General features: G+C 32.6%; 1 protein-coding gene and 1 pseudogene across 4 annotated transcripts in view; one reads left to right on the forward strand and one right to left on the reverse strand.

The window, feature by feature from the left end:
• Positions 1–22,889, forward strand: part of TRAPPC8 (trafficking protein particle complex subunit 8) — an 88,149-nt gene that overhangs the window by 19,027 nt on the left and 46,233 nt on the right. For 2 of the 4 annotated variants that reach the window (XM_061169866.1, XM_061169867.1), the window contains exons 5-12: positions 709–862; positions 3,579–3,672; positions 4,307–4,563; positions 4,919–5,034; positions 5,760–5,910; positions 11,481–11,581; positions 14,899–15,004; positions 21,340–21,471. In XM_061169866.1, the coding sequence (XP_061025849.1) occupies positions 709–862; positions 3,579–3,672; positions 4,307–4,563; positions 4,919–5,034; positions 5,760–5,910; positions 11,481–11,581; positions 14,899–15,004; positions 21,340–21,471 (1,111 nt within the window). Of the gene's footprint in view, positions 1–708; positions 863–3,578; positions 3,673–4,303; positions 4,564–4,918; positions 5,035–5,759; positions 5,911–11,480; positions 11,582–14,898; positions 15,005–21,339; positions 21,472–22,889 lie in introns of all 4 variants that reach the window. The other 2 variants (XM_061169869.1, XM_061169868.1) reach the window with 2 other exon arrangements.
• Positions 8,076–8,667, reverse strand: LOC133075865 (small ubiquitin-related modifier 2-like; annotated as a pseudogene).

Here is a 22,889-nt window from a genome sequence, read left to right on the forward strand (position 1 = left end):
TTTGTTGTATCTGAGATTAGCTCATGGATCCAGCTATTATAAATTTTGCAAGAAAAAGGGTGGATTTTTATATAATAAATATTTTGGCTGCTTTTCTTGCGTTTTCTCTTTTTTCTTCCTCTGAACTGTGTCCCTTTGGAGACAGCTAAGGGAAGGGTAAACTGTAGCAGTGAAAGATGATTTTTTTGGGGGGTGCTATACTTTTTTGTGTTAGCACTTACATTTTTTGATAAATGTCTGTTCTCTAAGACAGAATTTTGCAAAGTTGTATTTCCTGAAGGCTAGTTCACATAGTTGAAAGAGTTTCTGATCTATAAGTTTAAAGCCACTCTTTGGAAATTTACAGTACATATTAGCAAATGGAAGGCTCTGAGGTGGTCTGCTGCAAAAGAAACTGGTTGGCTTGCTTACTGTAGTTCCCCAAACTAGTTTGACCACCAAAACTTTCTGTTTGACTAACATAAGAGTATCTTGCAAAATTTTATTCCATGATGCATACTTTGGTAACTGTGCTTTAAGGTGATAACCAAGCTAGCTAAATTTCAGTTAGGATCATAAACTTTTAGTTTTTTAAATTATTCTACCTCTAACTTTTTGTTCTGTCTTTTTTGGGGACTATTTTTTCATGGTTTTTGTATTCTTTTAATATCTGTTATTGCCTAAGGTCTGCTCCCCATTGGCTACAAACTTTTCCATTTTTTATTTTAGAGCTGAATCAATTTATGAAGAAATGAAACAGAAATATGGAACTCAGGGTTGCTATTTACTTAAAATTAACTCTCGAACACCTAATCGAGCGTCAGATGAACAGATACCAGATCCTTGGAGTCAGTATCTCCAGAAAAATAGTATTCAAAACCAGGTATATGTAAAAAACAACAATGAAGCAAACCACAAAAGCTGTATTTCAGTTTTATGGCTAATGGTATCACTGTAGAATTTGTAGAATTACTAATAGTTATTTTGTGGAATCTGGCTAGTTTTGATCCATCAGTATGTGAGCTATTAAGTCAGTAGTTCAGAAGCTGTTTTTAACTAACTGCAGTAATCCCTTATGTGTATACCTTTCAGGTATATAATATCAGTGTTAATTGATTGTTTTCTTAAAAGATGAAAAGTGGGGACTTCTCTGGCAGTCCAGTGTTTAAAACTCCACGCTTCCACTGCAGGGGGCGTGGGTTTGATCCCTGCTCTGGGAACTAAGATCCCATCCTGCATGACGCACGGCGCAGCCGAAAAAAAAAAAAGAGATAAAAAACGATGAAAAGTGAATTATACATTAAGAATTGAATTAGATTGACTAAACATGTAGAGAATAGAATTTTTGGCTTGTACATTAATTCATTATGAATGCTTACAGTCAATTCTTTATTATCCACATGCTCTGGGGTTGCCTTCCTTCATTTTCAACATGCTGTTCTTATGGCCACCTTTTGGAGCTCATACTTTTTAGGTGGGTGGGCTTTTTTCCCTAACTTTCCTCTGATTTTCTTTTCTTTTGAATTTCCAGCAAGTTTTGTTTCTTCCTAATCAACTCTTCTAATATAGAGTTCTAGACTAATGTTAATTGTTGTCTGTTGGCTGATGCGTGTGGGTGTAAGGTTTCACATTCTGTCCAACTTTCAAGGTAGAATTTTATGCCACTTGGTAGTGGTCAAATGCCAAGTTCCTATGCTTAGTTCAGATAATCAAGAGTTGACTGTTTTTTGTTTAGAAAGAGGATTTCTTAAGTAAATGGAAAATATATTTATATTTTGTGCAGTTAAACTGCATTATGTACTTGATGTGATATTATTTTAAGAAATATGAATTAGAAAGTTCATGTAGTTTTTGATGTTCTAATATAAATATTGTTTAATAATCTGTTTATTTGCATTTTCTGTCTTATATATGGAATTTTTAATCCAGTTTTACTCACTTTAATATTGAGATGATTGTTGACCTTCTTTAAGATAATGCTGGGGAAAGGTGTCTGAGAGAAAAGAACCAGTTGGATGTGGAGAAACTTTAAATGGTGTTTCAGGGCCACACTCAGAATAGGAATAGTATTGAAATATTCAATTTAGAATCTAGCCATCTTAGGTTGGGAAAGGGAACATAATAAGTCAGATTGTCCAGTTGGAGAACTTTTAATAGAAGACAGAGCTATAGAAATTCTACAGCTTAGAATCCTGGAAGCCCAGGATTGAAGGATAGTTTAAAGGTTGTCAAATCCAACCCCTGTTCTAATGCTTTAATTTCCTTTAAACCTATAAATGACCTCAACTAGTAAAAGTACTCATTGTCTTCTCAGGTGACCTGTTCCATGTCTGAGCAGCTTGAGGATCAACCAGAATTTTTCTCCCTTTGCTTGTACTCAATCCTTTAGGGACCATATCAGTTTTCCATTAAGACAACTTTCAAATTATAGAAGATAGCTCTCATGTCTTTTTTTTTTTTTTTTTTTTTTTACTGGTTTATTGTAAAGGTTTATTATAAAGGTTATAATAAAGGATGTGAATGAACAGCGAGATGGAAAGATATGTAGGGTCAGGTCCATGGAGCTGGGCTGTGCCACATTCCTGGCATGTAAATGTGTTCACTAATCCAGAAGCTCTCCAAACCCTGTACATTTGGGATTCTTATGGAGGCTTCATTGTGTAGGCATGATTGATCTTTTTTTTTTTTTTTCTTTTTTTTTAACATCTTTATTGGAGTATAATTGCTTTACAATGGTGTGTTAGTTTCTGCTGTCTAACAAAGTGAATCAGTTATACATATACATATATCCCCATATCTCTTCCCTCTTGCATCTCCCTCCCTCCCACCCTCCCTATCCCACCCCTCTAGGTGGTCACCAAGCACCGAGCTGATCCCTGTGCTATCTCATGTCTTTTTAAATATTTTTCTAGGCTAAATATACTGTTTTTTTCAACTCTTTCTTAAATGTTGTTTTTAGACTGTTTCTTGTCCTGATCACGTTCCTCTTATTAAGTTCTAGTTTATATATTTTTCTCAAAGTCTGGCACTCAGAATAATACCTCATAGTATTAGTGGTCTCATGGAGTAGTCTGGGTATTTTTTAAGTTTTTTTTGTTGGCTGAAATCAGTGCCCTTTTTACAAGTAAACGTTGCATTGGATATTTTTCCAAAACACTTCTGTGTATGCAGAATGCACTCCAACCTATTAACGCTGCATCCGTGATCCAGGAGATTCCATACCATCCTTCTTTTTTTACCCCTGCTTGACTCTAGTAGTCCATCTGTCTTGCCATTATTCCTTACATAGATACATATACAGGTATTCATATAAGCATGTGCATATCACATATAAACAGAAAAACTGAGATAGAAGTAACTTGAATTCAGAAGAATTAGGATAGTAGGTTGCATGTGAAACAGAATTTAAGAATATAGTAGGTGTGGATTGAAGTGATAGAATATGATACATGGAAGAAGTTAAGAATTTGGAGGATTGGAAGAAAAGAGTTGCTGTAGCAAAAAAAAAATGAGATTTACCATAGTTGTTGATGAATTTGATGGTATCTTAAACATGATTAAATATAACCATTAATGCTGTTTAAATTTTATTTTGATAGGAATCATATGAAGATGGCCCTTGTACTATAACTTCAAATAAGAATTCTGATAGTAACTTGCTTTCATTGGATGGATTAGATAACGAAGTCAAAGGTCTTGATATACTTTCTCTAAGTTTCTCTTTTGATTGAAAATATGCACTGTTGTTAAATCTTTATACATAAAAGATGGGGGAATTTTCATGATGAAAAAAGATAATGGACAGGTTAGCTTTTCCTCTGAAGATTTTATTGAGTTATTTGAGTTTGATGTTTTTTGACATTTAAAAATTTGCTTTTTAAGAGTAATATATCAGGCTTCATAAAAAATTTTTTTGGTAGAAAGCAAGGGAAGATATTATGTGTAGCATTAATTATTCCCCCAATTCACATGATTTTGAGAGCTTTATTTTTGTATTTTAAATTACAGTTTAGATAGTGATAGCTTTAAAAATTTTTTGTTATAATTTTTCTTATTGGTTATGCTATTTAAAAATAATTCTTTATATTTTAACATTATTTTTCTTCGTTTCTTTACATGAATTAAAAAATTTCTATTACATGTAACAGGTATTAACCCAAGTCCTAAAATTTTAGGGGGAAAACTTGAATGTTATTGTTTTAGATTTCTTAAGACATACAGAAAGATAAACGGTTCCAACATTCTTCCTTTTCTTTAGTAATATGGTAGTAATATCACAATTTTCTGTTGTTTTCTGAGAGTAAAAGAAAGATCTGTTTTTCAGTAGATGGCTTACCAAACAACTTTAGAACTCACCCGCTTCAATTGGACCCATCTGGTGACTCTTCTAACAACATTGATGGCCCAGATCATGTAAAATCTGCTTCATCATTACATGAAACAAAGAAAGCAAATGCTGGAATTATTCATGGTGCATGTTTAACCCTTACTGATCATGATAGAATTCGACAGTTTATACAAGAGTTCACATTTCGGGGCCTCTTGCCACATATAGAGAAAACAATTCGGCAATTAAATGATCAGGTAAGCTTTAATTATTTGCACTAGTATTTTAAAAAATTTCAGTAAATAGTAAACTTGAGAATATAGTAGTATAAGTTATTTAAAGAATTTAAGTTTTTGTTTTAAAAATAGACCAATATTAGGGTTAATTAACATTACTATCAGTGATGAAATTCTGTTAAATCCTAGAAGAAGCTTATTTATTGTCACTAGGGATTTCGTCAGCATTTTGGACAGTTTTCTTTAAATCAATGTTGTTAAAATGCACATTTGCTCACTCTTAAAACTTTTTAGTTATTTAGAATTTTTTCTTTTGTATGTAAAAGAAAAATATTAAATTGTTATATTTGTCAATATGTTTAATCTTTTTTCTTAGCTAATATCAAGAAAAGGTTTGAGTCGATCTCTATTTTCTGCAACTAAAAAATGGTTTAGTGGCAGTAAAGTTCCAGAAAAGAGCATTAATGAGCTAAAAAATACATCTGGATTGCTGTGAGTAAAATATTATTGTTTTTAGTTTTCCTGTATTTAACTCTGATTAGTGTTTGACTATATGATGTTGTGCAAAAAATGACTGTCTCTTTAGTTTCTTAGTTTCATATTGGTCAAAGCTGGGGTAGATAAGAATAGTAAGTAAATTATATTAAATTAAAAAACTATGATTAATTGGATATCTAAAATAATCTAAAAATAAACAAGATAATAAGGAGGGTCACTTTATTTTAGGTCTGTTTTCCTATTTGTAAAAAGATGGAGTTAGATTAAGTATTCATTAATAACTCTATATTAAAGTATTGAGATCTAATAATTCTAAGACATGGCATATATTTAGAAATTTTGTTTAATACAAAATCCTGTTTTAGGGGAAAATAAAATCCATTTTAGATTTTCTTTTTTTTTCTGCTGTACATAAAGGTGAGTCACATGGAATTGATCATTTATTTACTTCATAATTTGACAATAGAGAAAATGCTTGCCTCCTGTTGAGAAGTTCTCAGTATAGGGATATAAATTATATAAATAAGGATGTAACTATCTATGTTTCCGAATATCTTTGAGAAATGACACTCTCTCCTTGGAGGTAGAATTCTTATCAAACAAGATCAGTTTTTCTCATGTTTTGGACAGTTGGGCACCTTTTTAGACATTTTATGATATTTAATGGTTTAAAGGTCATAAATTGTAAATTCCTTTCTTAACTTAATTTGTATTTACAGGTATCCACCAGAAGCTCCAGAGCTTCAAATCAGGAAAATGGCTGACTTATGTTTTTTGGTGCAGCATTATGATTTGGCTTACAGTTGCTATCATACTGCAAAGAAAGATTTTCTTAATGATCAAGCAATGCTTTATGCAGCTGGTGCCTTGGTTGGTATTCTGTAGTACTGTAATTTCTTACTTCTGCTACCATAAATGACTTAGAAATTTTTATTTATGAAATGGCAAGCAAAATACCTAGGGATAAGTTGTACTCAAATAGCATACAATGCTTTATAGGTTTTGAATTCATTTATGATAACTTGATGGATTTTTCTTAAACTAGTGCATTCAAACATGGTCATATGTGAGGGTTGGTTTCTTAGATTTGATTAGTACTTTCTATTTAATTTGAATTACAGTTTTCACTGTATTCACAGTATAAAAACTTTTTTTTTAGAAGATGCTTTTTCATCTCTTAAAATGATTTAAAATTGTTTGAAATGTTTTTTTCTGATCTAAGACTATATATTGCTTAAGAACATGTACTTTGGTGTGAGACAGACTTTCATACATTGGGGAAAAACTTGTTAAATCCACTTTTAGGACGAATAAACATTTTTCTGCAACAGTTTTTAAAATAGAAAATAAAATACAGAAATAATTTAATTATCTAAAAAAAAAAGAATTAATTATCTAAAAACTGAGATATAATTAAAGCCTTTAACCTGACAGACTATATATAAAGTTCCATGACAGTATGAACCATATCTGTTTCAGAATACCTCTGTATCCTCAGCACCCAGCAGTGTCTGCTCAAAAATTTATTGAAGAAACTGAATGAAAATACGTCATTTTCACGTGAAAAAATTTTCTACAGCTCTGAAACGGCGTGTTTTCTTAACTAGTTTATATTTTAACTAATATACATAATGATATACATAGGGGTCTATATTATACAAAAAAATCTAATATTTATTATATATATGGTATATTATAAAAATACATTATATTTGCTATATATGAACTATATATACTGCATATATATACATCAATAAAAGTGTACTAAGAAAAATCCTGTAAGAAAAATAGGCCCTAATTCTAAGTTATTTTCTAATTTCATTCTACAAGAAATTACAAATCAGTATACACACAAACCGACAATTTCTAAGGATACAGTGAGAACATTCAGAATGATCACCCCAAGTTACTGTACGATCTTCAATAATCAACCATTAAATCATTTCTTATAGTCTACAATAATGGATTAATACATTTCACAAAGACTTTCATCAAGAACTAGAGTGATCTACTTAACCTTCAGCTAGTTATGACAAATTTAACTACAGAAAAACCATATTTCTCCAAGAATTCCTATTATTGGTTTCACTGTGATATAGCTTTTAACTTTATAGTTAAAATAACTATCTTCTTAATTATCATCGAAAAAGCCAGGCAATATAGTCTGTTATCAATTAGCTACTATGTGACTGGTAAATAGGAAAGAGATATCAGTACAAATAAAATTCATCTTAGGCAAGTTATTGAACATCTCTAAGCCTTAGTTTTCTCATCTGTAAAATGGAAATCCTAATGGCATAGGGTTAGATAAGGTATAAGGTTTGTAAAGTGCCTAGCACACTATCTTATATATATAATAAGCTGTCAGTAAACATTGGCTATGTTAGTTTTTGTAATCAGTATAAAATCTAGGTGTTTCAGAAAGAATTTTCTATGTTTGTTGCCTTATAACCTTTTAATGTAATTGAAAAGTTGTCATAAATATATTTATAATCTGCTTTCTGTGCTTAGAAAAGAGTAAACTAGCACTGTTACTTTCTACATAGTCTATTTATTTAAACAAGAAGTTTATTTAAACAAGATGCTTAAGTTGAAGGAAAAACTATAGGATTCATTTCTTTTAGAGTAATTTATCCCTATTTAAAGACAGATTGCCCTACGTATAAATAGCTATGTACAAAAAAAGGTATAAAATTGTCCTTGGTTTTACAATGATAAATGAAAAACATTAAAATTCTCCAATTCTCCTTGCAACAGGTATGCAAGGATTTTTATGTTGTTTTTTTTTTTTTTGTTTAACAGTGAGAGCAAAATAACTTGCTGAGTATACTATCCCATCTCCATTTGATGTCGATCAAAACATACCATTGACCATTTAGTTAAAAAAAAATGCATTATGCTTGTGCACATACACCAGTTACTTTATGTACAGTAGAGGAATGGGGAAGGGGAAAATGAAAGAGTAGAGAAACTATATTGTAGTAGTCAGGATGTGGTGGAACCAAGTTGAGGTTTTCTAATTGAGAAAGTCTTCTTGGTCTGGAGGAACAGAATTCTGAAGTAAACTAGCAGGTTCCCTTTTTAGTAGATACCTCCTGTCTGCTGCTGAAACACATCAATTGTATCTTCAGCCTCCATTTCCAACTGTGCAGGTGTGTCTGTTTCATTGATTGGCTGTCCATCAAATCAGAATCTGATCTGCCTCATTGACAACCCCTGTTGTTCATAACAGGCTTTCATTAGTTTACTAAGTGGTGTATGCCTCTTAAACTGTACCTTAGAACCATCCTGCCCCACCACCCTCAAATTTATATGATCATTGTTCTTAGTCTTGACTCCTTCCGTCTGCTTTCGTTGGCCATGGCAAGCGCTGGAGTCTCCTCAGCTGCCTTTTCCCAAACCAGGTCTGCCCTGTACGGGCACACGAGCAGCGCAGAAGGAGGAGCGGCAGCCCTGGAGGAGGGAGAGGGCCCGCGCCCCTCGTGAGCTCCCTCCCCCACACCCTGCGTGCCTACATAATCTTTTTAAAAACACGCAAGCTATAAACAAAAGTGGAAAGAATGAAAATACATAAGAACTCTACTTCATTGATAATTATCGTGTAGATACTTGTTTAATAACTGCCATCTCTTTTGCATTTATTTTAATACTCTGTCTATAAAAATAAAATAGGTGATTTTAAAATGTAAAACTAGAGTAGCAAAATTACATTACTATTCTTTTTTATTTCTTAGTATTTTTAATTTTAAAAAGTCAGCTAACTTTTAAAAAGCTTCAGGAACTGAAAATATGTTACCTTTATGAATAAGAGTGTTTGAAAAATTATGTGAATTGTCCTTAGCTAGACAGTCTCTGGTCTTATAGTCATCTAATATGAGCTAATATAAAATCACAAACACTTAAATTTTATTTCATCATTTATAAGTTTATAATTTCAAAATTGTATACAGTGCATCTGCAAATTGAAAGTTTGGTAAAATCTTAGAAAAATATGACAAAAACCTTCTATGATTTTATGGTACCTAAGCTTTTTCATTTCTATCTGCGGTCTGATAAATACTGCATTTAAATCATTTAGATGGAGGCATATTAGTAGCAGCTATATGAGAGAAGGTAGTTTAACACTGGAAAATGAAGGCATAGCTGCTGTAGCATAATATATGCATACCTAAAAATCTTTGTAGTCTAGAATAGCTGCCCTAAAAATAATAGGCCTTAGAGAAAAATAGGGCTGGGAGAGTCTCATAAAACCTATGTATGTTTGTAACCAGAGCATAAAATGTTTGTGTGAGGCAGGTTAGCATTGCAGGAGGTTATCTCAAGGAATAAAATACGAAAAACAATATGTGAACACTGGGGTGGGGAAGAGGAACTTGTAACCAGTGTAATTGCCATGAAGGTGAGCATGGAAGGAAGCGCAGCTTGCCTTGAACCAAGAACTGTGCAAGGCTGGGAGCATAAGTCTCTAGAGAGGCCCCCTCCAGCCCCCCAACCACACACAGATACGAAGTGTAGGCATTCATTTTATATTTTCTTAAAATACAGATTAAAAAAGCTCCTGCTTGAGCAACAGCTAAGCTCAGAGCTTTTTCCTTTCCTGCTGAAGGTTGTAATTCTATATTTGCTATATTTGATCCCGTTGCCTAAGAAAAACTATTTTTGAATGAATAAAAATTTCATTTGAACTGATATCTCTTTCCTATTTACCAGTCACATAGTAGCTAATTGATAACAGACTGTATTTCCTGGCTTTTTCGATGATAATTAAGAAGATACTTAGTTATTTTAACTATAAAGTTAAAAGATATATTACAGTGAAACCAATAATAGGAATTCTTGGAGAAATATGGTTTTTCTGTAGTTAAATTTGTCATAACTAGCTGAAGGTTAAGTAGATCACTCCAGTTCTTGATGTAAGTCTTTGTGAAATGTATTAATCCATTATTGTAGACTATAAGAAATGATTTAATGGTTGATTATTGAAGATCGTGCAGTAACTTGGGGCGATCATTCTGAATGTTCTCACTGTATCCTTAGAAATTGTCAGTTTGTGTGTATACTGATTTGTAATTTCTTGTAGAATGAAATTAGAAAATAACTTAGAATTGGGGCCTATTTTTCTTACAGGATTTTTTCTTAGTACACTTTTATTGATGTATATATATGCAGTATATATAGTTCATATATAGCAAATATAATGTATTTTTATATAATATACCATATATATAATATATATTAGATTTTTTTGTATAATATAGACCCCTATGTATATCATTATGTATATTAGTTAAAATATAAACTAGTTAAGAAAACATGACGTTTCAGAGCTGTAGAAAATTTTTTCACGTGAAAATGACGTATTTTCATTCAGTTTCTTCAATAAATTTTTGAGCAGACACTGCTGGGTGCTGAGGATACAGAGGTATTCTGAAACAGATATGGTTCATACTGTCATGGAACTTTATATATAGTCTGTCAGGTTAAAGGCTTTAATCATATCTCAGTTTTTAGATAATTCTTTTTTTTTTAGATAATTAAATTATTTGTGTATTTTTTTTCTATTTTAAAAACTGTTGCAGAAAAATGTTTATTCGTCGTAAAAGTGGATTGGCATTAACAAGTATTTCCCCAATGTATGAAAGTTTCATTTATTTCTAATTAAAATTTTATTAAAACTTGGTCTGTATGAGACCACAAGTATGGACGTAATAGAATATTTTACTAAGAAGCCAAAACCTTCATTCTCATCTTCATTTCAAAATTCTTTAGCACTATTGTATATTATTTGAATTATTAACAATGGAATGGGTTTTTAAAATGAAATAAGAAGTCCTAGAAAATTGACAGTAGTATAGGTCTCAGAAATGGTGTCTGTGCCTTCTGTATGATATAGGATATAAACTATAGAGTGTGTAAGTAGCTGAAAAGATACATAGTGCAAGCTGTTGTGAGCTCTGTTTTCAAATTTTGAAGCCAGTACATTGGAAAGAGACGCACTTTATTTTGTTTCTCTCTATATGGTTCTGTCATTGGTCTGTTCTTTAGTCATTAAGGAATAGGGAATAACGAGGAGGAGGTGGTAGCAGAAATCTTAAGCGAGGCTCACTTGGTAGTTATATATACCATGACTGAAAGTGGAGTTATGTATATACCATGACTGAAAGTGGAGTTATATATATACCATGACTGAAATGGTTTACTAGGTCTTCTTGAAAAAACTCATTTAAATACTGAATGACAGACTTTGGAATTTGACTAGAGAATTTTGAAACTAAAAGCATATAAATATATTTTCCAAGTCTGCGTTAGGCTGTCAGATTTATATATGTGGATACATAAAAAAACTCAGCAAACTTCATTCCAATTTTTAGACTTCCTGGATGCTAAACTACAAGAATATTCTCCTTTTGAAATACTATAAATAATGTCTTTTCCTCTAGGAAATGGCAGCAGTGTCAGCGTTCCTTCAGCCAGGAGCACCCAGGCCATACCCTGCACATTATATGGATACAGCAATCCAGACATACAGGGATATCTGCAAGTAGGTGACTAGAATATTTATGTTCTATCCATTTAGAGGTAAATTTGACATTTATATGGTTATTAGATATAAATGGTTCTTTGTTTTTTATGCTTTAAACTTAAATAAGCTCCCCAATCAAGTTAATATAGTCATAGATAAGGTGAGATGATCTTTTAAAACTAGGGTTTTACTACATTTTCCTTTCCTTTCCAATTTTGTTTGGATATGTGGTTAGGAATTTGTTATATGTAATGTTGAGGTTATTTGTTCTATTGAGGGTGATTTATATTTTGGGGACATCTCTAACTTTAGCTACTGTTAAGCCAGGAGTTAGCTAGTTTGAACTTTCCTTGTTAAATAGGCAAACACAGAGAGTTAAATAATGGTTCAGGGAAGAAAATGAGAAATGTTTTGTACACATAGTGAGTTCTGTTGAAACTTTATGGGAGTTAGAACTCACCACCTGTAAAGGAGACTATGAACTGGTCCAGAGAAGGTGTCATGGTATGCTTGAGGAATAGACCTTGAAAGAAAGGTGGTTGGGAGTTGATAGCCATAAAGACGTTTCAGTAATTGTGATTGGCAGGAACAATGTTTTGGATACAGCATTACTGCTGAAAAGGAATAGAGCCCTGGCTAGGTTAGAGGGTTTGTATATATGGAAAGGTGTTTTGAGAGAAATCAGCGTGGGGGAGCATTAACTCTCATTTATTATTATTTTTAAGCTGTAGTTAAGATTTATGGAGTAGTAAATGGGGGAGTTACTGAATATTTGAGTAGAGCCTTGACATAATAAAAGTTATTTTTCAGAAAGATTAATACGACTTTTCTATGTAGAATGGATGGGTTAGAGTCAGAGACACAAAGGCAGTTTTGTGTCCTATAATGTTGAAGTAGAAGTAGTAGTCATAGCAATGTGTTTACAACACAACACTAGTAATAATGATTAACATTTATTTAGTGCTCAGCATTTACCACTATGCCAAGGTAGTTTACATGCTCATTTAATCTTTACAACAAGCCTATGAAATGGTGGATACTATTATTATTCCATTTGATAGACAAGGAGATTGAAACTTAAAGAGTTTAACTTGCCCAAGGGTATGCAGTTAATAAATGGTGGAGCCAGTATCAAATCCTGCCCTTTGTATAGAATACTTTGTATAATCTGTTTGAGAATATACTTGGAGTTTCTGGCAGGAGAAACAGCCTTCTGTGAAAGAAGAACCTTTGAAGGATTCTGAAAAAGAGAGATTCAAAAGGTAGAAGAACTATGAGAATGAGGCATTAAGGAAGCCAGAGCAGTAAAGTCCTTTCTCTGAAAAGATTTTCCTTGTCTTCATGAAGCACAGAGCTTTTGGAGAGATGCACGTGGAGTGATGCAAAAGAAAAGTGAAAATACCAATTGACCCAGATAGCCAAATAAGCCGTGGCAATCCAGTTTTGTCCTCCTGTTCATAGCAGACTATATGCTTTTTCTAAATACATACTTAACTGACATGCGTTTACCTTATAATCTTTTTTCTAAGTTACCATAATTGGTAAGGTTTATCAACAATTTAATAGATATTTTGGGATAAATTAGAAAACACTATATTAGTTATACATATCAATTTTAAGAAGCTCCCTGGTCTCAGAAATATTAAAATGTAAATAAATTTTCTTAAGTACAGGAAATACAATATTACTTTTGCAATGCTCTTATAATGCCAGGCTCCACTTTTTAACTGATGCAATCCTATTTATCTTTATACATTTCTTTTTTGAAGCTTTCCCTTCCCTCCTTTATCTCCCCAAATCATAATAAAAATCAATGGTATCCTGTTCATTATGTTTCATGTCAGTTTCTGCTTTTAGATAGGGATTGTGTCATAGAAACACTTGAATCTTTAGTAATTCCACTGCCTGACACAAATGACTTTTTAAAATCTTGCTTTAATAAACAAATTAATATAAAGTCCTAAACTTGGTAGCCTTGTGACTTCATAGCTGATCACAAGGGGAAATGGCTGAGGATAAAAATAAAACAATTGTGTTAAGATTTGTAAAGTTTACTTAAGAAGATTTAAGAACTGAGCATATTTGAGCATATTGTAGTATGTGAGTAGGTACTGGCAAGGAAGAGTTAGTCTTTTGTGTTCATTAAAACATTCTCAGATATTCATAAATACCAACCCTCTAAAAAAAATCATGATTTGTAGAAAGTTTATGGCAGATCATTACAGTAATTTTGAAAGTAGTGGATTGTATTTTTAAAATATCACTGTTCAGAATGACCTTCAAGTTAGTAATCTTTGGTTGTAATTTTAAGGTCAAGTGGTATATTTTTGTATAAGAATTAGAAAGTAAAATGAGAAAAACTTTGCTGCTACAGTTGACCCTTGAACAGGATAGGTTTGAACTGTGTGGGTCCATTTTTTTTTTGGCCATGATGTGCGGCATGCGGGATCTTAGTTCCCCAACCAGGGATTGAACCTGTTCCCCCTGCAGTGGAAACGTGGAGTTGTAACCACTGGACGGCCAGGGAAGTCCCACGGGTCCACTTATACATGAATTTTTTTCAAAAAATGTATACTACAGTACTGCACAGTCCAAGGTTGGTTGAATCCATGGATGTGGAACTGTGGATACTGAGGGCCAACTGCATATTTTTGACTGCACTGTTCAGTGGTCAACTGTATTTCTCAACAAAAGGATTCCATCTTGTAATTTCACAGTAAAAAATATTTTCATTTATTTTTATTATTTCCAAGAATAAATAATACAACTCTAGATTTTTGATGGTAGTTGTCCACAAGAAAAATCAACTGATTTTGTGTTTTTACAAAGAAGATTTTGCTCAGTAACAGTCAGGCAACACTGGCTCCATGCTATCTCCAAGTGAAACATCTCAATAGTACTAACCAGAGAGAAAATGCCTAATTATTCCTAAAAGTAGTCAGTAAAATGAAACACACATAACCAGAGTTTGCAGTAAGGAAGGAAAAAAGAAATCTGGGTGAAATGTTTATATTCCTTTATGTCTGAAAGCAAGTTTTGTTAACTAACTGCTGATTCAGAGATACGAGTTGGGTTCTAGCTTTTTTCATACAGGAAATGTGACTTTGTATTGTAGTCTTACTACAAAAGTATACAATGCTAAAAAGTTTTGATGAGTTATGAGAATTCTTTGAAGTTTTTTTTTTTAGGCTTTTTTGGTAAGTAGAGAACAAGGACATGGATTTATTTTTACTTAAAAACTAGAATTGGAAACTTTTGTTGAACACATGGTTACTATAATGTACTAAAATATTATTGTAGTGCTAATTATATTTTTCTTGCCTTTTTTTCTCTAGGAATATGGTATTGGCTGAAAGATGTGTATTGCTCAGTGCTGAAATCTTAAAAAGCCAAAGCAAATATTCAGAGGCTGCAGCTCTCCTAATACGGTTGACCAGTGAGGTACTAAAACTGTGTAGTATTTGTTCTAATTAGTATTGTTTCATGTTTTTTTAAAAGTGTTTCTTTTTTCTTGAGAGGGTATGCAAAACAAAATTAGAAGGGTATCTCTCTTTGGGAATTTATAACCTGGCTACTTTAGTAATTTGTTGAATTAATTTTAAATGCAATATTTTGTAAACTGAATTTATTTTATTTACAGATTTTAAGCCTGCATGATTATTAACCACAAATATGGACTGTATGTCTTCTATGAATTAGGTTTTGACTTATGGATAACAATATTTAAAGCAACATGCATATACATCATTCCTAATATAAAATTGATACTTTAAAAAGTAATTACTCAGGAATTTTTAATTTTGTTTTCATTCATATGAACTTGTTAAAAAATCATCTTACGCATTTTTTAAATCTATATTATGAATATTTCAAAAGGGAGAAAAAGAAATTCACTTAAATAGTTGCTGTTGAAGGTTTCCAACAGACATTAAGTTGCATTGACTATAGGCTTGTAAAGAATGGCAGTAATTCTTTGTAAGTATGGTTAAAGACATGGTTTTTAGATGAATGCTCAAGAACAGAAAAAACAAATTCAAACACCCTTGTGTTTATATTAATGTTCCCTAGGGTTTTAATCCTTGGACCATTGTACTTTTTTACTTCATACATGTTTTAGGTAATCTATTTACAGTTAACGATTTTCACTCTCAAATCTGTCTCCAGCCCTGACGTCTCCTTGAGCTTTAGATTTGAATGGCCAGCTGCCTTTTAGACTTAACCTACTTGAGTGTTTCCAGTGCACCTTTGAGTCAACATAGCAATAACTAAACTTCTACTTTCTTACCTTATAGATCTTGATCTTAAATTATAACCAGCCAGGTCCTTATTTGCTCAGGGCAGAAACTACTTGAGATGTTCCTATATTCTTCTATACTGTCAGTGACACAATTAGGGGATTTTTAATCAATCAATTAATTAAATAGGCTGCATCGGGTGTTAGTTGTGGCATGCAGGATCTTTGTTGTGGCATGTGGATCTTTTGTTGCGGTGCGCAAGCTTCTGTCTAGTTGTGGTGTACGGGCTCTAGAGTGCACAGGCTTGGTAGTGGCAGCACGTGGGCTTAGTTGCCCCACGGCATGTGAGATCTTAGTTCTCTGACGAGGGATTGAACCCATGTCCCCTGCATTGGAAGGCAGATTCTTAACCACTGGACCACCAGGGAAGTCCCAGGGGATTTTTTTTTTTTTTTTAAACTTCTTAAACATGTTTTTATATCTTCACATATTTTACTTCTCTCTCTTTCTCTTTTTAAAATCCCTCCTATTACTGTCCTGGTTCATGTCCTTAATGTCCTTCTCTTGGACTTTGGCCCTTTTCCTCTTTCTTCACCTTAATTTAGTAGTCCTGATATCAGTCATATCCTTCAGATATTTGTATGTAGTACCCAGGTTGTTCTAAGTGTCTCTGTCCTGTCCTCTCATACATGCTCTGAGACCTGACTTGTCATATTATATTGGAAATTATATTTAAGCTGTTAACTTCTTGAGGATAGGGAACTGGGTTGCTTTCTACATTTTTATCCCTAGTGCCTAACACTGGGCTTGACACATGGTATAAGATTTACAGATGTTTGTTGAACTGAACCATTAATTATTCTAAAAAGGTTTCTGTCAGTTATAACTAAGTAGGCTAAGGGATGATTTTAAAAATATTTAATAATTGATACTGCACGGACACTGACCAGTATGAACAGTTGTCAGAAACTATTTGTTAGAGCTGAATATAGGTTCTTGAGTGTGTTGATGTTAACTATTATAATAAATAATCTTAACTTGGGTTTGGATATGTTGCTGAGTTTTTCAGCCTAGGGGTTATCAGTGAATGTAAAAGGAATTTATGGTTTAGGAGCTTGGAGTAAAATTTCTTTAGAGCAAATTCTTCCATCTGCATTGTAACGTTATTATTTTCTTTCATTATTCTTTTTCTTTCCAACTCTTTGTTTTTACCTTTCTTTTTCAAACCTGGATGATTTATTTTGTCATGAAATTCTAGGAAATTTATCATTGTCATTTACTGCTTCGGGGTGACAGATGGGGGTGAATGCGATATATTTCCCCAGAAATTGTGATTTTCAATGGCCTTTTCTACTATACCTATCAGATATTTCTTTGAGATAACTTGAAAGTAAAGACTGCTAGGCATAATATGTCTAAGATTATTAAATTTTAACTAATAATTTGTATTTATTGTAATTTTGTTAACTAGAAAGGCTGTATGAAATGAAAAATGTACTCATCCTGAGGGTAGGGAACTGAGTTACATAGTCTTGACATTCATGAATTGTTTTTCCTAGATTTTTGTTAATACCATTATAGCAAAAGATAGCTGTGATGAAAAGAGTTGTGCTTTGACTTTATTTTTTGCACTGTAAGTTTATGGGCAAGTGGGTCTTATTCTTGTGTTATGCCCTGGCATTTTCAGCATGGCAGAGCAAACCCAGTTTAGTGATGAAACATGTCACATTTAGTAGCACATAGGTAGTGTGTCTAAATTTGGTGCTTAAAACATGGTGCTTTCCCCCTCCTTGTGTCTCTGTTTCTGTGTTGAACATTTATTCTGGTCATACAACCCTTTTTGTCTGTTACTCCATTTAAATACAATAAATCAGCTTATCAAGGATATAGTAATAGCACCAGTTTTTTATAAGTTTCTCCAGCTTGGGAGGAACTGTTCCTGTGGTAAGTTGTTCAGCTGCTAGCACCTTTCCTGTTAATTGCACAATTAGGCAAAGAAAAAAAAATCTTAGTGCCATGCCATCCTTGAGATTTGATTCAGTTCAGTTTGTGCAGCGGGTGCCTTTTTTCTATGGAAGTGTTTATGGAAACCTCTACCTCAAATGATTTTTTCCCTTATATTTATCTTCATATTTTAAGTTAGTGTTGCCTTTTCAGCTTCTGTTAAAATTATATCTTGGCTGTGGGCAAAGTTCACAGGCTGGAGTTCTTGTTGAAGTGGTATCATGGGGTTTTTTCCTTAGTTCTTATAGAGCATATATGATAGACTTGTCATAGCGTGGATGTGAACTAACACTAAAATAAAATTTTATTCTTCAGCTCATTCAAAGAAAGCCTCTGCTTTCTGGATAAAACTATCACTTTGTGAAATTCTTCCATTTTTCTTCCATCAACACAGATGGCAGTTGCTATTCTTTTCAGGGCCATTTTTTGGTTTCAAAGCAGTGTTTTTTTTCTACTTTAGGTGTCACTGTAAGACAGGACCTAAACGAAGAACAAAGGCTGCAGTGAGATATGAGTGCAGGGTGTTTAGCTCTGCAAATCGATTCTTTCTCAGCAAACAGTTTTACTGGATGCAGGAGGCAAATTTTGCTTCAGCTAAATTAATATATGCTGTGGACTTCCGGGTCTCTCTTGAATTGGTCAGTCAAATTAAAGTTCAGAATGCTGAGGGTTTACTGTGCTGGTTCTCAATTGAATTGTACATTAGAGTCATTTACACACCATCAAAGATATCTAGGGTATATTCCTTGTTTTATTCAGAATGTCCAGGATTGTAGCCCATCCGGGTTTTGCAGGTTAATGAAGCTTTGTAGGCAATTAAAAAAATGTTTTTATGCTGTGTGTGTGCATGTATGTGTGTGTGCGTGGGTGCATGTGCATGCTAAGAATAAACTTAAGAAATTTATAGGACTTAAACTGACTCTATTGAGAAACCTAAGTAAAATTCCAAAATAGAAGAAGTAATTAGAGGGAATCTACCTGTTCTAGATATTAAAATGTATTATAAGGCTTTAGAAATTAAAACTGTTTACAATGATAAGAATAGACAGAGTAATGGAATAGAATGAGAATTTAAATACTACATATAATTAGCTGTCATTTTGTCATATTAGTGGGAAATGTTAGGTTATTCACTGAATGGTATTGTGAAATCTAACTAGCTGATTCCTATCTTATTCATTACATGATAATATAATTATAGCTTGATTAAGTTATAATATGAAAAAATGAGCAACCTGGAAGAATATATGGGAGAGCATTTTTTAAAATCTAGGAATGATAACATTCTTTCTTAGTTTGATATAGTATTTTGAAGTCATAGAAGCAAAGATATAGTATGTTTGACTACTAAAGAAGAGACTCTTTCATGTCAAAACTGGGAAATACTATTTGCAAATGTATGACAGAGGCCTAATATTAATTAAGTGTACAAAGGGCTCTTACAAACCAGATAATCACAAAAACCCATTCACAAATGGGCACAAACAGGCAATTCGCAGAAAAAGTACAGACACTTAAACATATGGAAGATGAACAGCCTTACTATTAAAGAAATGTATGTTGAGGAACAAAGTGTTATTTTTCTTTTATGAAAGTGATAAAATTAAAAAAAATGATTTTTGGCTGAGTGGAAAATGAACTCTTATTCTCTTACGGAAATTTTTGCTGGTATGGCTTTTTTGGTACCAGTTTGGCTATATTAATTGGAATTTGAAGTATATGCATAGCTTTCATTAACTCAGCACTTCTGCGTCCAAAAACTTGTCTAATAAAAATATTTGTATAGTTACTGAAAAATCTTTTTGTAAAGATGTTTATTGAAGCATTTTTTGTAGGAATTAAAGTATGTGGCAGTATTAAATCAATCAATTGGAGACTATTAATAAATTATGGTACATTTATATAATGGAATACAATGTGGCTTTAAAAGAAATGAGAGATGTAGATGTTTTGGAAAGAAGTCCATGATATTAAGTTAAAACGCAAGATAATACTCTGTATAATACCATTTATGTATAAGGAAGTATGAGTATTAAAAAAACTGTTGTATTTAACATGTAAGTACAGGGAGGGAGAGAGAGAAATGACACAAACCAGCACCATGTTGGTAATGGTAGTTACCTCTGGCAAATTGGATGAGGAATGAGGTGGGAAAGAAAGATTCTCACTTTTTTTCTTCAAACATTTATTCTTTAAGGAAAAAAAGAGGCTGTATTTAATAATTTTTTAAGAAGAAAACATTTTCCTAAAAAAATAAAGAAGTAAGCTCCCTAGCTTCCCCAGGTAATTCCGATGCAAACCCTTGGTTAAGAACTGCTTGTTAATTGTATATTCCTAATTTTCCCACTCACTAGCTTTTGGATTTAGTTAGCTAAGAAAATCATCTGATCATTTAGTTTTTGTTATGAGGGGGTTGAAATAGATTAATAATATCTACCATTTACTGAATGCTTTCTGGAGTGTCTCCTCAGATCTTTTTCCGCTCTAATATAATTTTATGATTGCTACAGAGATAGTTACAGTAATCAATGGTCTATGAACACTTTTTGATGTAACTATAATTTGTTGAAATTATTGCATTTAAAGTCAATGTTTTCTGTTTTCAACTTTCCCTGGGGAAAATAATGGCAGCAGAACACATGGAAGGGCATGGTAAGTTCAGCTTGAGAATAGCTGAAAAACTAGAGAAAGTTTGGTGAAAATGTTGTTGATGCTTGATCAGCAACCTTCAGTACTTTCTCAGTTATTTGTAAAGTGATGATGGCTCTGTCATTTGAAAGGTTGTCCTTACGGGTGAGGCTATAAATGTAGTATGTGGTTTTTGTAGACTGTTGTAAGTCAGTTGAAGTGGAAACTAATTTGAGTTGTACCATTTACTAACTAATATGCTAACAGGAGGTGATAATCTTTGAAGGGGAAGCCTTCTGGACTTTTTAATGCAAATCAGTCATTTTGATCCTCTTGAACTAGAGCAAAAACTGAGAATTCCTTTTAAGTACAGTAAAACTTGATAGAGGACAGAGTAGTAGATTAGATTATATCATGATCTACACACATTCTATCTCTCCTTTTTTCTTGGATGGATGGAAGTATGCTATTGTATGTCACAGATCAGTTTCCAGAAGAAATTAGATTGGTGTGAATCTGTTTTTTTCTGTACTCCATTTTCTGGTTTATCTTTAAATCAGTATACCTGTATTAAATTCCCAGTTTATATTATTTTTTGCCATTTGAAAAGGGATTGCATTTCTTCACAGATTTATTACATGGGGCATATCATAACCAGACATTTGGCTCTATGAAAAGCAAAAGAAAATATTTCATGATAGAGACTTTTTTGAACTTTTTTTTAATTTGGCTTATTGGAAGAAAGAATCATCAAGACTGGATTGTCTCTTGATCTCTGCCCTCAGATACTCCTAAGTTAAATATTGCGTATGCTGTATATTATTTTAAGAAAGTAAATGTTTTTTCACTAATTACCTCTTTACTTTTAATTTTGTGAAATTAACCTTCTTTTTCTTTAACATTCAATAGGATTCTGATCTTCGAAGTGCACTTCTTTTGGAACAGGCGGCACATTGCTTTATAAACATGAAGAGTCCCATGGTTAGAAAATACGCGTTTCATATGATACTGGCAGGCCACCGGTTTAGTAAAGCAGGGCAGGTGAGCGCATTTGCTTTAAAAAGAAAATAATTTATTTATTTTAATTTTTATTTGTTATAATTTGTTTAGTTTATAGATATATGTTATTTGTCAATTTTTTGATTTCAAGTTCTAAAGATGGAATTAAATTTTGTTCTGAGGTAATGTGTTATATTGGTAAGGACATGAGATTTGGAGTTAGACAAATCTGAGTTTAAATCTTGATCTACTCACAACTTGACTTTTTAAAGTTATGTCTTTGAGCCTCCGTTTTTTTTTTAATTTATAAAATTTGGAATTTTGCCCCAATTTTTGTGAGGTTAAACTAAATCATATATGTGAAGGCCAGATATACTGCACTTAAGTAATTTTAATTCTTCTTAAAGGCGATTAAACCCTCCCTACTTCAACTCTGGTCTTCTGTTTTCTCTCAGAATGTCTCTTAATGGTATTTACTAAATATTTAATGGGTAGAAATCTTCTGTCTCTTGTCCCTGGGAGCAGTTGGGTTGGAAAAGATCTTTATTAATTTAGAGAGATTCTCCGGCCCCAGTTGTCCTTTTAAGCGTTAGCTGGATGGACCTTTCTAGAGGCAGTTACCACTTTCTAGAGTGGTAACAGCAGTTGAGATACGGTGGTTTACTGTAAATATAGATAGAAGTGTGGATTGAGTAATCATCTCTATATTCCAGGGACTTTGCTAGGAGCTGAGCTTACACCCGTAAAACTCACATGTCTTGTTTCTTAAGGAATTTTTTAATCTAGTCAGGGAGTGTGAGGATTTTTTTGAGTTAATAAGAATTTTTATGAACATACATTTTTCAAAGTCTGCGATAACCAGAACATGCCAGTGTTGTAAATTATATGTTATTTCAAAGATACAAAGAAATAAAGGTGTTCTAAAATTATTCTCAATTTCAGGTAAGAATGCCATGATTTTTAAAAACCAACTTTTCAAGATTTGGGTTCCTCCCTCTATTTTTGGAAACTGGCAAGTTAGAAAATATGTGACTTTGCTTTATATTAAATACAAAACTGTAAAAATATAAAATTAAAAGCCTTTATAATAATTTGATGTACTTTATGTATTAGAATTTCTCAGGCTCTGAAGTGGGGAAAAAAAATTAAAAAGCTCTGATTTTTCACAGCTCTTTTTCCATAGTAAGTATAAAATGCATCTGAAACATACTATTCCATTGTTTATCTTTGCTTAAAAGTGTTATTCAAAAATCTACAAAATGTGTTAAGCATGTGGTTTCCTTTCCTTAGAAGAATAATTATATGCCCCATTAGGAATGATTGTGTGTCTCTTATTAAAAATAAGTTATCCTTTTTCTACATCTTTGTCCGCTTTTGTGAATGGTTTCATTTGTGGTTATGATGTCATTGGATCTTGTATTTACCTTCTAAAAGTACAGGGCATATTGCTTCTAGGAAAT

This window comes from Eubalaena glacialis, chromosome 15 (assembly GCF_028564815.1).
Source record: "Eubalaena glacialis isolate mEubGla1 chromosome 15, mEubGla1.1.hap2.+ XY, whole genome shotgun sequence".
Lineage (NCBI taxonomy): Eukaryota > Metazoa > Chordata > Mammalia > Artiodactyla > Balaenidae > Eubalaena > Eubalaena glacialis.